General features: G+C 44.9%; 1 protein-coding gene across 5 annotated transcripts in view; it reads left to right on the top strand.

Annotated features, from left to right (window-relative positions):
* The window catches only part of LOC307117907 (uncharacterized protein), a 53014-nt gene extending 48959 nt beyond the window's left edge, over positions 1 to 4055 (top strand). For all 5 annotated transcript variants that reach the window (XM_079803148.1, XM_079803145.1, XM_079803147.1 and 2 more), the window contains one exon: positions 3563 to 4055. In XM_079803148.1, coding sequence (XP_079659274.1) covers positions 3563 to 3907 — 345 coding nt within the window. In that variant the 3' untranslated portion in view covers positions 3908 to 4055. The remainder of the gene's footprint in view (positions 1 to 3562) is intronic.
* Positions 4056 to 14569: the final 10514 nt, after the last annotated feature.

The following is a 14569-nucleotide window of genomic DNA, read 5'->3' as shown; positions in this document are numbered from 1 at the left end:
TTAGTTCACAATTCTGGTTACATAAAATGTATCAGTTTAGTAAGCTCAAAAGAAATAGTCATAAATGTCCATTATCATCATCAGCCACCTTGGGAGTGAGAACAGCCTGTTTAAATGGATGTCAATAGAGGAGAGGGTTCAGTAAGCTCACTGTATGACCCGACAGCCTGTCTGCAAATCTTCAACGTTAAACATTCATTATGGAGCAAGCTATATTTGGAGATTACAACAAAATATATATTGTTTTATTAGAGAAGTCACAAGAATGTTGTTTTGCAACAGGCAAGAGTCTGTTTGTGGCTCCACTTTTTCCTTTTTTCTGCCATCCGCAAACAATGATCAACTGTCGTAAAAAGCGATTCAGTCATTGAGAATTATATTTCACAATAAAGATATTTATTTATGATGTTTGTTTGTTTTGGCTAGTTGAAGTTCTGAATGACGGGTAACATTGCCAAAATGTAGTAGTAAGTAGTGAAAAAGTTAATTTCAAATCCAGGTTATAGGGTCCAACGGGGCACAAAAATGAGTGTATGATTGCAGAAAAAAGGCACATGTTTTTATTGAACATCTATGGAGCAAAGCATTTTGTGTGAAAAAAATCATAAATGTGGTTTGATTGTTTAAAAATCGTATAAAAGTATGAGGTGACAAGGCTTTTACCCCACAGACACACACACACACGGGGCAAAAAGCACTAATTATTTATACAAATACTGTAGCTAAAATAATATGTTTTTAATAATGTCTAAGTTAATACTTGTTCAGAACATTAAAAGTTTCTGAAAGCATTGAATGAGATCCCATAATAATAATTTAATAAAGCTTTAAAGTACATGTTTTGTTATATGATATGATTAATATTTTTTAAATATGATGGCTTTATTATAAATATGGGTATTATCTCTGAGGTGGACACCCAATCTAATATATGATATTTCCCATCTGAATCTAACCATGTCATGTCATCAAATGTTAAAGTCATCAGCTGTTTATTATCAGCTGATGACTATTATTATTATTGTATCTTTTGCCCCGACAGCAGTGGCTCATTTTACCTCAAATACCACACTTTTACATGTTCTTCTGTTATTGAAAGACTGTTGCTTTAATTACCTTGAACAAAACATTAATGATGAAAATCATTAAAGGTGCACTATGTAAAAAAAAATGTCAGTAAAATATCAAAAAACCACTAGGCCAGTGTTATATATTTTGTTCAGTTGAGTTCTTACAATATCCCAAATGTTTCCAACTATTTGTAAATCGTGACATGCTATTTTAAACAAGGAACCAGGACGTGTGAGGAAGTCCCCTGTCTTCCGGTCTCTACCTGCCGCGATGATATAAAACTCTCCTGATATTAGAGTAACAATTACAGAAGAATCAGATAAAGCATATTTTGTTATCTTTTGGAGCTTGGAAGGGTTCAGTTTGAGCAGATGTTTTATGCCATCATCACTGTCCTCGTCAGAGCTCATTTTCCAGTACATTCAGCATCTGCCTCATATTCACCATCTCAAACATATTCTCAAAACTATCATTTTCAACAGCTTCAAAATCAATATTTAGACCGCTGACAGCTTCTTCACCAGATCCACCATCAAGTGACAGTGATATTTGAATTTGTTCAGTCCATCATATCACAGTAAATCACTGAGACATTTCAAGTGTTGCTGATGATTCTGCCTATTCTTTTGTTTTCTGCCTGCGATAAAGATGAGTAAAACGTAACTTCATCAGTGTGTATCAGACATTGCCATCTTGTGGAAAAAAAGTAAATTGCACTTATTCCGTCATTAAAGATTCAATTATTGTTGTGCAGGAAAAGAATATACGAACTCTCTTACACACTTCGGGTCGTTAGCGACCCTATACAATTTTTTTAAAATTTTATTAAAGCTACACTGTGTGATATTTTCCCCCATCTAGTGGTGAACTTGTATATGACCATCCAGTGAATATTAGTTTCTCTTCCTCTCAATTCCGATTTCGTTTTAACTCCTACGGTGGCCGATTTAGTCCAAGATTAATATGGCTTCCAGTTCGACCTCGTCCACATTCGACACGGTGCCATCGAGTGTTAAAACGCCAAAGGCGAAGCTTGAATTCACGGGTATGTCCCTCTTTGGCTAATGTACTTTCAAGATGGAGGGGCAACATGGCGACCCGCATTCGAACCCCTCACCCGTATGTGTTTATAATGGCATATTATAAACTTACCAGAATACTTTATTACTTGAAAGAAGTAAATATACATTAATGAGCACATATATTTTTGAAAGAACTAAGTGTTTTTAGCTAAGAATAAACTAAAAAAGTTACACAGTGTAGCTTTAATGGAAAGGCACTCAGGCATTCTTTTATAATTTTTTCTTGTTATATTGTTTATAATGGATTGATTGATTGATTGATTGATTGATTGATTGATTGATTGATTGATTGATTGATTGATTGATTGATTGATTGATTGATTATTGACTAAGAAGGTTGATGTCTAACTTTAAAAACATGAATGAGGAGGAGGAGGAGGGTAGTGAATGACGTCCTGGGATGCTAAAGACCCGAGGTATGCGTTTAAAGGGTTAGTTCACCCAAAAATGTAAATTCTGTCATTAATTCCTCACCCTCATGTGGTTGGACACCCGTCAGACCTCCGTTCATCTTCAGACACAAATGAAGATATTTTAGTGTAAATCTGATGCTCTGAAAGGCCTCCATTGGCTCAATGCACGGTTCACTCTCAAGACCCTTAAAAGACACTAAAGACGTCGTTACAAAGTCCATCTCACTACAGCGGCTCTACAATAACTTTATGAATCGGCGACAATAGGTTTTGTGCGCAAAAAAACCCTAAATAACAACTTGTATAGTGATGACGATTTCAAAACAAGGCATCATGAAGCTTCGAAGCGTTATGAATCAGCGAGTCGAATCAGCAGTTTGAATCGCCAAAGTCACGTAATTTCAGCAGTTTGGCGGTTTGACACGCGATCCGAATCATGAATCGACTCACTGATTCATAACGCTTCGAAGCTTCATGAGGCCGTGTTTTGAAATCGTCATCACTATATAAGTCGTTATTTAGGGTTTTTTGCGCACAAAAACTATTCTCGCCGATTCATAAAGTTATTGTAGAGCCACTGTAGTGAGATGGACTTTGTAACGACGTCTTTAGTGTCTTTTAAGGGTCTTGAGAGTGAACCGTGCATTGAGCCAATGGAGGCCTTTCAGAGCCATCAGATTTACACTAAAATATCTTCACTTGTGTCTGAAGATGAACGGAGGTCTGACGGGTGTCCAACCACATGAGGGTAAGGAATTAACGACAGAATTTTCATTTTTGGGTGAACTAACCCTTTAAGGGTTAATGTTGCTATTGCTGGGCTCCCTTTATGGTGCAGAGCTTTTATCAATAATAACTCCGCAAGAACAAATGATGTTTTCTAACAAAGAGTAATGATTTGTATTCTCTCTGCAAAATGGTGGCTTTAGTGCAGGAATTCTGAAGTGTCTGTGAAGAGTCGTAATCTTACCCAAATGTGCATTCTTGTTTTGGCAGGAGCTACTCACAGTCTTAGCAGAGTATCCGTTTTTCGTGCGGGACCGCGGCTGGTCTTCCTGCAGTCCCCAGCGGAGCGAGCAGCTGTACGGCCTGCAGTGCCGTCAGCTCAGCACCGGGGACGTGTGTCTGGCCCTGACTCCCACACCTGCTCCGAGCGCTCAGGTGCAGCGCTCACACACGCGGGCAGGAGAGATGCCTCCGCCCCCCGCACCTGCCCCAGCGCCCCAGCCTTCTGAGCGACCCCGCACCCGCAAGAGACGCTGGTCCGCCCCCGAGCTGGTGCCAGGAAGCAAGACTAGCACCCATTTACCTCAAGGCTCTAAGCTCGAGAGACGGCAGTGATGGACTTCACACCACAGGAAGATTTAGCAACTGATTATCGGTAACCTCATAGATACAGCAGAACAGCTAGTAAATCGGGCCTGTCCTATTAAAGGGTTAGTTCACCCAAAAATGACAATTCTGTCATTAATTCCTCACCCTCATGTGGTTCGACACCCGTCAGACCTCCGTTCATCTTCAGAACACAAATGAGATATTTTAGTGTAAAGCTGATGCTGAGAAAGGCTTCAGATAGGCCTCCATTGGCATTCAGTACACTTACACTCCCAAGACCCATAAAAGGCTCTTAAAACGTCGTTACAAAGTCCATCTCACCACAGTGACTCTACAATCATTTTACGATGCGACGACAATAGTTTTTGTGCGCAAAAAAAAATCAAAATAACACCTTTATCCAGCTTGTTCTTGTCTTCCGTGTGTGTCTCCACGACGCATGCGCGAGAATATGACGCAGATCCGGCGTTCGGACACATGACCCAGAAGAGATTTGTTTACAAGCAGAGGAAGACGCGCGTATCTAAGCTGTTGAATTCTACACTGATCGTGCTTTAGGTCTCGGTGTAGTTCTCAAAATGAGACTAAAGTGTGCATTTCATGGATTCCCGAACCCCAGATCTGCGTCATATTCTCACGCATGCGTCGTGGAGACACACACGGAAGACAAGAAGAGGTTGGATAAAGGTGTTTTTTTTGTTTTTTTTTTTTTCGCACAAAAACTATTGTCGTCGCATCGTAAAATTATTGTAGAGTCACTGTGGTGAGATGGACTTTGTAACAACATTTTAAGTGCCTTTTATGGGTCTTGAGAGTGTAAATGTACTGAATGCCAATGGAGGCCTATCTGAAGCCTTTCTCAGCATCAGCTTTACACTAAAATATCTTCATTTGTGTCTGAAGATGAACGGAGGTCTGACGGGTGTCCAACCACATGAGGGTGAGGAATTAATGACAGAATTTTCATTTTTGGGTGAACTAACCCTTTAAACATGATTTCAGAATGTAGAGCAACACATGCTAGCAAATCCCAAAATGCACAATGAGACAATCAAAAATCACTTCCATGTGATGCCACGCACCTTTTAGTTATGCTATTCTCAAGCCTCTTTCTGCAGGGTATGTCTTTTAAATCAGTATTATAACAAACCAATCCTACTGGATGGGGGGGGAAGTACACAATTACACACGAATATATCATTACAAGTGATCTGTGAATATGCTAAACGAAATAGTCTACTGTTATTTTCGTAATGCAGTCTTGTTTCATGCTTATGAACAGCGTTTGTACCTTCAGTCTAGCAGGCAAGCTGAATGTATAAGCAGCCTTCAGCCAAGCTTTCAGTGTGGGGTCAACATGCTAGTTCACTTTAGCATTATACACTCCAGCCTGTTCTTACCCAGGGAAGAGACACTACTGATGGACTGAAACCAAACTCACACACGACCCTGGGCCTGGTGTTTTTAAAGAGCGATGGTGCTAATGACACATCAGAAGTGTCCTCTGGTGATTCGTGGGTTTCCTTGTGACCGAGAGCAGGGCAAAATGACAGAAATCCAGTGTTTTGAACTCAGATACGGGTATATCTACTCTTGATTAAGCACACTCTATCACTTTATTTTTCTCTGATTTATTTTTTGTTGTTGTGGTTTCTGAAATAATATTTGCTGTTAGAAATGTTTTCTTTATAAATGTTCTAAATGCTCTAAAAATGTATATTTTTAAAGTTGTGAAACTGTAATACCATGTTCGCTAGAAATAAAAGAACGGCTTTCTAGATTTATATCGAAATGATCTAATTCCATTTTTAGCATCGGAATGAAACGACACAACCGAATGAGGTCAAAGAGTCAAAACCTTCAGAAGCATCGTACATACATACAGTCAAACCTAAATGTATTCAGACACCTTCAACATTTCTCACATGATCAGTTTATTCACTATAGTTTAGAAAAGGGTAATAAAATATGACAAGAACTCAGAGTTAAACCGTGTCATAATTCATCTTGATAATGTCAGATAACTTTGATAGAAAGGGATGTAATGATTACAATCAGCTGTGAGATTTAAGAACACAATTAGATAAGACCAGTTCAGCTCAAGCAATGCTTCATTCTGTTCAGTCTGCGGGGTCAAAGGTCACATTAGCAATTAAAGAGAAAACACTGAAGCAAAACATGCTCAGGTCAAAGTGTCTGAATCATTTTGGTTTATCGGTTTTACTGGCAGTCACTGTATGAGGAATTATTGGGTATAATATGTCACAGTTGACTTTATTTTGCTCTCCTCACTTACAGAAATGAACTGTGTGTGTCCTGCACACACTAGAGAAACATATCTGGATAATTTTTGGTTTGATTAGGTGGCCTTAACTATTATGTATTTACATCAAAAATAAGTACAATGTACTTATTGTGTTCCTATTGTATTGCAAAACACTTGCTGATATTGAGGTGGGATGCGGGTAGGGTTAGGGACAGGTGTGGTGGTGTGGGTCAGTTTAAGGGTAGGGTTAGGGACAGGTGTGGTGGTGTGGGTAAGTTTAAGGCTAGGGTTAGGGACAGGTGTGGTGGTGTGGGTCAGTTTAAGGGTAGGGTTAGGGACAGGTGTGGTGGTGTGGGTAAGTTTAAGGCTAGGGTTAGGGACAGGTGTGGTGGTGTGGGTCAGTTTAAGGGTAGAGTTAGGGACAGGTGTGGTGGTGTGGGTCAGTTTAAGGGTAGGGTTAGGGACAGGTGTGGTGGTGTGGGTCAGTTTAAGGGTAGGGTTAGGGACAGGTGTGGTGGTATGGGTCAGTTTAAGGGTAGGGTTAGGGACAGGTGTGGTGGTGTGGGTCAGTTTAAGGGTAGGGTTAGGGACAGGTGTGGTGTGGGTCAGTTTAAGGGTAGGGTTAGGGACAGGTGTGGTGGTGTGGGTCAGTTTAAGGGTAGAGTTAGGGACAGGTGTGGTGGTGCGGGTCAGTTTAAGGGTAGGGTTAGGGACAGGTGTGGTGGTGTGGGTCAGTTTAAGGGTAGGGTTAGGGACAGGTGTGGTGGTGTGGGTCAGTTTAAGGGTAGGGTTAGGGACAGGTGTGGTGGTGTGGGTCAGTTTAAGGGTAGAGTTAGGGACAGGTGTGGTGGTGTGGGTCAGTTTAAGGGTAGAGTTAGGGACAGGTGTGGTGGTGTGGGTCAGTTTAAGGGTAGGGTTAGGGACAGGTGTGGTGGTGTGGGTAAGTTTAAAATGACCCCATGATTTACTCCCCTCAAGTCATCCTAGGTGTATATGACTTTCTTCTTTCAGACAAACACAATCAGTTATATTAATAAATATCCTGGCTCTTCCAAGTTTTATAATGGGATAGAATGGGTCTATTGAGTTTGAAGCTCAAAAAAGCACATCCATCCATTATAAACGTACTCCACACGGTTATGGGGGTTAATAAAGGCCTTCTGAGGTGAATCCATGGGTTTGTGTCAGACAAATATTCACATATAAAACTTAATAATTATTAAATACAACGTATTTACGCCTCTCGCAGTTCAAAACACTTACGCTACGCTCTAGTGATATGTCACGCCAGTTACGCTTTATCTGTAAGTTGAATGCAGAAGGTGGATATTTTACTTTATAAAGTTTTAAATATGGCTATTTTTCTTTCAAAACCCAATCGATTCACCTCAGAAGGCCTTTATTAACCCCCAGAGCCATGCGGAGCACGTTTATAATGGATGGATGTACTTTTTTGGGCTTCAAACTCAACGGACTGTATTGCAATGATAAGCTGATTGGAAGCGTTATTAATAGAACTTTATTAAATGTTTAAAGTTCCTCCATTATCTTATTTAAAGGTTCCTAATTTAATTTTGTAGTCTCCTACAGTAGGTTTATATGCATCCAAGGATAAAAAAAAAAACCACGTTAAATCATATACATTGCATATTACCTCATTTCTCAAAGAGTCTGAAAACAATTCTTTTGAAGATTCAAGCTGCATCTGAAACCACACACTTCCCTACTATAGAGTAGGCGGAAAACAATACGTGACAAAAGAAGTGTCTGAATTCACAGCACTCACAAAAGAGTAGGGAAGAAGTCCCCAGATGACCTACTACTTCTGAAGTGTGCATATGATGGGCACTTTACTATCCCATGAGGCCACGGGAGAGGATTTGTGAATGACAGTGAAGCGACGCAAATGATGGTAGGTCACATGATGATGACTACATGGCGGATGTAGTACGTCCAGATTACATTACAACTTTATTTGTTGTGCACTTTGAGCTTTAAAACTTTTGCACACATTTTACATTCACAGATAGCTATATTACACACTGCATGAAAGAGAATATTGGAAAAAGTATAATAGAGGTACTTTAAATTAGATTGAAAGGGATTGACACTTTGGCCCCACTTTATATTAGGTGGCCTTACATAAAAAAATAAGTACAATGTACTTACGGTGTTCAAATTGTATTGCAAAACACCTTTGCTGATATTGAGGTGGGATAAGGGTAGAGTTAGGGACAGGTGTGGTGGTGTGGGTCAGTTTAAGGGTAGAGTTAGGGACAGGTGTGGTGGTATGGGTCAGTTTAAGGGTAGGGTTAGGGACAGGTGTGGTGGTATGGGTAAGTTTAAGGGTAGAGTTAGGGACAGGTGTGGTGGTGTGGGTCAGTTTAAGGGTAGGGTTAGGGACAGGTGTGGTGGTATGGGTAAGTTTAAGGGTAGGGTTGGGGACAGGTGTGGTCGTGTGGGTAAGTTTAAGGGTAGGGTTAGGGACAGGTGTGGTGGTATGGGTAAGTTTAAGGGTAGAGTTAGGGACAGGTGTGGTGGTATGGGTAAGTTTAAGGGTAGGGTTAGGGACAGGTGTGGTGGTGTGGGTAAGTTTAAGGGTAGGGTTAGGGACAGGTGTGGTGGTGTGGGTCAGTATAAGAGTAGAGTTAGGGACAGGTGTGGTGGTGTGGGTCAGTTTAAGGGTAGGGTTAGGGACAAGTGTGGTGGTATGGGTAAGTTTAAGGGTAGAGTTAGGGACAGGTGTGGTGGTGTGGGTCAGTTTAAGGGTAGGGTTAGGGACAGGTGTGGTGGTATGGGTAAGTTTAAGGGTAGAGTTAGGGACAGGTGTGGTGGTGTGGGTCAGTTTAAGGGTAGGGTTAGGGACAGGTGTGGTGGTGTGGGTAAGTTTAAGGGTAGGGTTAGGGACAGGTGTGGTGGTGTGGGTAAGTTTAAGGGTAGGGTTAGGGACAGGTGTGGTGGTATGGGTAAGTTTAAGGGTAGGGTTAGGGACAGGTGTGGTGGTGTGGGTAAGTTTAAGGGTAGGGTTAGGGACAGGTGTGGTGGTATGGGTAAGTTTAAGGGTAGGGTTAGGGACAGGTGTGGTGGTGTGGGTAAGTTTAAGGGTAGGGTTAGGGACAGGTGTGGTGGTGTGGGTCAGTTTAAGGGTAGAGTTAGGGACAGGTGTGGTGGTGTGGGTCAGTTTAAGGGTAGGGTTAGGGACAGGTGTGGTGGTGTGGGTCAGTTTAAGGGTAGAGTTAGGGACAGGTGTGGTGGTATGGGTAAGTTTAAGGGTAGGGTTAGGGACAGGTGTGGTGGTGTGGGTCAGTTTAAGGGTAGGGTTAGGGACAGGTGTGGTGGTGTGGGTAAGTTTAAGGGTAGGGTTAGGGACAGGTGTGGTGGTGTGGGTCAGTTTAAGGGTAGAGTTAGGGACAGGTGTGGTGGTGTGGGTCAGTTTAAGGGTAGGGTTAAGGACAGGTGTGGTGGTGTGGGTCAGTTTAAGGGTAGAGTTAGGGACAGGTGTGGTGGTATGGGTAAGTTTAAGGGTAGGGTTAGGGACAGGTGTGGTGGTGTGGGTCAGTTTAAGGGTAGGGTTAGGGACAGGTGTGGTGGTATGGGTCAGTTTAAGGGTAGGGTTAGGGACAGGTGTGGTGGTATGGGTAAGTTTAAGGGTAGGGTTAGGGACAGGTGTGGTGGTGTGGGTCAGTTTAAGGGTAGGGTTAGGGACAGGTGTGGTGGTGTGGGTAAGTTTAAGGGTAGGGTTAGGGACAGGTGTGGTGGTGTGGGTCAGTTTAAGGGTAGAGTTAGGGACAGGTGTGGTGGTATGGGTAAGTTTAAGGGTAGGGTTAGGGACAGGTGTGGTGGTGTGGGTCAGTTTAAGGGTAGGGTTAGGGACAGGTGTGGTGGTGTGGGTAAGTTTAAGGGTAGGGTTAGGGACAGGTGTGGTGGTGTGGGTCAGTTTAAGGGTAGAGTTAGGGACAGGTGTGGTGGTGTGGGTCAGTTTAAGGGTAGGGTTAGGGACAGGTGTGGTGGTGTGGGTCAGTTTAAGGGTAGAGTTAGGGACAGGTCTGGTGGTATGGGTAAGTTTAAGGGTAGGGTTAGGGACAGGTGTGGTGGTGTGGGTCAGTTTAAGGGTAGGGTTAGGGACAGGTGTGGTGGTATGGGTCAGTTTAAGGGTAGGGTTAGGGACAGGTGTGGTGGTATGGGTAAGTTTAAGGGTAGGGTTAGGGACAGGTGTGGTGGTGTGGGTCAGTTTAAGGGTAGGGTTAGGGACAGGTGTGGTGGTATGGGTCAGTTTAAGGGTAGGGTTAGGGACAGGTGTGGTGGTATGGGTAAGTTTAAGGGTAGGGTTAGGGACAGGTGTGGTGTGGGTCAGTTTAAGGGTAGGGTTAGTGACAGGTGTGGTGGTGTGGGTCAGTTTAAGGGTAGGGGTAGGGACAGGTGTGGTGGTGTGGGTCAGTTTAAGGGTAGGGTTAGGGACAGGTGTGGTGGTGTAGGTCAGTTTAAGGGTAGAGTTAGTGACAGGTGTGGTGGTGTGGGTCAGTTTAAGGGTAGAGTTAGGGACAGGTGTGGTGATATGGGTCAGTTTAAGGGTAGGGTTAGGGACAGGTGTGGTGGTGTGGGTCAGTTTAAGGGTAGAGTTAGGGACAGGTGTGGTGGTGTGGGTAAGTTTAAGGGTAGGGTTAGGGACAGGTGTGGTGGTATGGGTAAGTTTAAGGGTAGGGTTAGGGACAGGTGTGGTGGTGTGGGTAAGTTTAAGGGTAGGGTTAGGGACAGGTGTGGTGGTGTGGGTCAGTTTAAGGGTAGGGTTAGGGACAGGTGTGGTGGTATGGGTAAGTTTAAGGGTAGGGTTAGGGACAGGTGTGGTGGTGTGGGTAAGTTTAAGGGTAGGGTTAGGGACAGGTGTGGTGGTGTGGGTCAGTTTAAGGGTAGAGTTAGGGACAGGTGTGGTGGTGTGGGTCAGTTTAAGGGTAGGGTTAGGGACAGGTGTGGTGGTGTGGGTAAGTTTAAGGGTAGGGTTAGGGACAGGTGTGGTGGTATGGGTAAGTTTAAGGGTAGGGTTAGGGACAGGTGTGGTGGTGTGGGTAAGTTTAAGGGTAGGGTTAGGGACAGGTGTGGTGGTGTGGGTCAGTTTAAGGGTAGGGTTAGGGACAGGTGTGGTGGTATGGGTAAGTTTAAGGGTAGGGTTAGGGACAGGTGTGGTGGTGTGGGTAAGTTTAAGGGTAGGGTTAGGGACAGGTGTGGTGGTGTGGGTCAGTTTAAGGGTAGAGTTAGGGACAGGTGTGGTGGTATGGGTAAGTTTAAGGGTAGGGTTAGGGACAGGTGTGGTGGTGTGGGTCAGTTTAAGGGTAGGGTTAGGGACAGGTGTGGTGGTGTGGGTAAGTTTAAGGGTAGGGTTAGGGACAGGTGTGGTGGTGTGGGTCAGTTTAAGGGTAGAGTTAGGGACAGGTGTGGTGGTGTGGGTCAGTTTAAGGGTAGGGTTAGGGACAGGTGTGGTGGTGTGGGTCAGTTTAAGGGTAGAGTTAGGGACAGGTGTGGTGGTATGGGTAAGTTTAAGGGTAGGGTTAGGGACAGGTGTGGTGGTGTGGGTCAGTTTAAGGGTAGGGTTAGGGACAGGTGTGGTGGTATGGGTCAGTTTAAGGGTAGGGTTAGGGACAGGTGTGGTGGTATGGGTAAGTTTAAGGGTAGGGTTAGGGACAGGTGTGGTGGTATGGGTAAGTTTAAGGGTAGGGTTAGGGACAGGTGTCATGGTATGGGTCAGTTTAAGGGTAGGGTTAGGGACAGGTGTGGTGGTATGGGTAAGTTTAAGGGTAGGGTTAGGGACAGGTGTCGTGGTATGGGTCAGTTTAAGGGTAGGGTTAGTGACAGGTGTGGTGGTGTGGGTTAGTTTAAGGGTAGGGTTAGGGACAGGTGTGGTGGTATGGGTAAGTTTAAGGGTAGAGTTAGGGACAGGTGTGGTGGTGTGGGTCAGTTTATGGGTAGAGTTAGGGACATGTGTGGTGGTATGGGTAAGTTTAAGGGTAGGGTTAGGGACAGGTGTGGTGGTGTGGGTCAGTTTAAGGGTAGGGTTAGGGACAGGTTTGGTGGTGTGGGTCAGTTTAAGGGTAGAGTTAGGGACAGGTGTGGTGGTGTGGGTCAGTTTAAGGGTAGAGTTAGGGACAGGTGTGGTGGTGTGGGTCAGTTTAAGGGTAGGGTTAGGGACAGGTGTGGTGGTGTGGGTCAGTTTAAGGGTAGGGTTAGGGACAGGTGTGGTGGTATGGGTAAGTTTAAGGGTAGGGTTAGGGACAGGTGTCGTGGTATGGGTAAGTTTAAGGGTAGGGTTAGGGACAGGTGTCATGGTATGGGTCAGTTTAAGGGTAGGGTTAGGGACAGGTGTGGTGGTATGGGTAAGTTTAAGGGTAGGGTTAGGGACAGGTGTCGTGGTATGGGTCAGTTTAAGGGTAGGGTTAGGGACAGGTGTGGTGGTATGGGTAAGTTTAAGGGTAGAGTTAGGGACAGGTGTGGTGGTGTGGGTCAGTTTATGGGTAGAGTTAGGGACAGGTGTGGTGGTATGGGTAAGTTTAAGGCTAGGGTTAGGGACAGGTGTGGTGGTGTGGGTCAGTTTAAGGGTAGGGTTAGGGACAGGTGTGGTGGTGAGGGTAAGTTTAAGGGTAGGGTTAGGAACAGGTGTGGTGGTATGGGTAAGTTTAAGGGTAGAGTTAGGGACAGGTGTGGTGGTATGGGTAAGTTTAAGGGTAGGGTTAGGGACAGGTGTGGTGGTGAGGGTAAGTTTAAGGGTAGGGTTAGGAACAGGTGTGGTGGTGTGGGTCAGTTTAAGGGTAGGGTTAGGGACAGGTGTGGTGGTGTGGGTCAGTTTAAGGGTAGGGTTAGGGACAGGTGTGGTGGTATGGGTAAGTTTAAGGGTAGGGTTAGGGACAGGTGTGGTGGTGTGGGTCAGTTTAAGGGTAGGGTTAGGGACAGGTGTGGTGGTGTGGGTCAGTTTAAGGGTAGGGTTAGGGACAGGTGTGGTGGTATGGGTCAGTTTAAGGGTAGGGTTAGGGACAGGTGTGGTGGTATGGGTCAGTTTAAGGGTAGGGTTAGGGACAGGTGTGGTGGTGTGGGTTAGTTTAAGGGTAGGGTTAGGGACAGGTGTGGTGGTGAGGGTAAGTTTAAGGGTAGGGTTAGGAACAGGTGTGGTGGTATGGGTAAGTTTAAGGGTAGAGTTAGGGACAGGTGTGGTGGTGTGGGTCAGTTTATGGGTAGAGTTAGGGACAGGTGTGGTGGTATGGGTAAGTTTAAGGCTAGGGTTAGGGACAGGTGTGGTGGTGTGGGTCAGTTTAAGGGTAGGGTTAGGAACAGGTGTGGTGGTGAGGGTAAGTTTAAGGGTAGGGTTAGGAACAGGTGTGGTGGTGTGGGTAAGTTTAAGGGTAGAGTTAGGGACAGGTGTGGTGGTATGGGTAAGTTTAAGGGTAGGGTTAGGGACAGGTGTGGTGGTGTGGGTAAGTTTAAGGGTAGAGTTAGGGACAGGTGTGGTGGTATGGGTAAGTTTAAGGGTAGGGTTAGGGACAGGTGTGGTGGTGTGGGTCAGTTTAAGGGTAGGGTTAGGGACAGGTGTGGTGGTATGGGTCAGTTTAAGGGTAGGGTTAGGGACAGGTGTGGTGGTATGGGTAAGTTTAAGGGTAGGGTTAGGGACAGGTGTGGTGGTGTGGGTCAGTTTAAGGGTAGGGTTAGGGACAGGTGTGGTGGTGTGGGTCAGTTTAAGGGTAGGGTTAGGGACAGGTGTGGTGGTGTGGGTCAGTTTAAGGGTAGGGTTAGGGACAGGTGTGGTGGTGTGGGTAAGTTTAAGGGTAGAGTTAGGGACAGGTGTGGTGGTATGGGTAAGTTTAAGGGTAGGGTTAGGGACAGGTGTGGTGGTGAGGGTAAGTTTAAGGGTAGGGTTAGGAACAGGTGTGGTGGTATGGGTCAGTTTAAGGGTAGGGTTAGGGACAGGTGTGGTGGTGTGGGTCAGTTTAAGGGTAGGGTTAGGGACAGGTGTGGTGGTGTGGGTCAGTTTAAGGGTAGGGTTAGGGACAGGTGTGGTGGTATGGGTCAGTTTAAGGGTAGGGTTAGGGACAGGTGTGGTGGTGTGGGTCAGTTTAAGGGTAGAGTTAGGGACAGGTGTGGTGGTGTGGGTCAGTTTAAGGGTAGGGTTAGGGACAGGTGTGGTGGTGAGGGTAAGTTTAAGGGTAGGGTTAGGGACAGGTGTGGTGGTGTGGGTCAGTTTAAGGGTAGAGTTAGGGACAGGTGTGGTGGTGTGGGTCAGTTTAAGGGTAGGGTTAGGGACAGGTGTGGTGGTGAGGGTAAGTTTAAGGGTAGGGTTAGGAACAGGTGTGGTGGTATGGGTAAGTTTAAGGGTAGAGTTAGGGACAGGTGTGGTGGTATGGGTAAGTTTAAGGGTAGAGTTA

Source organism: Gobio gobio (genome assembly GCF_949357685.1).
Source record: "Gobio gobio genome assembly, chromosome: 21".
NCBI classification, from domain to species: domain Eukaryota; kingdom Metazoa; phylum Chordata; class Actinopteri; order Cypriniformes; family Gobionidae; genus Gobio; species Gobio gobio.
This window is presented reverse-complemented; position numbering and strand designations above follow the sequence as displayed.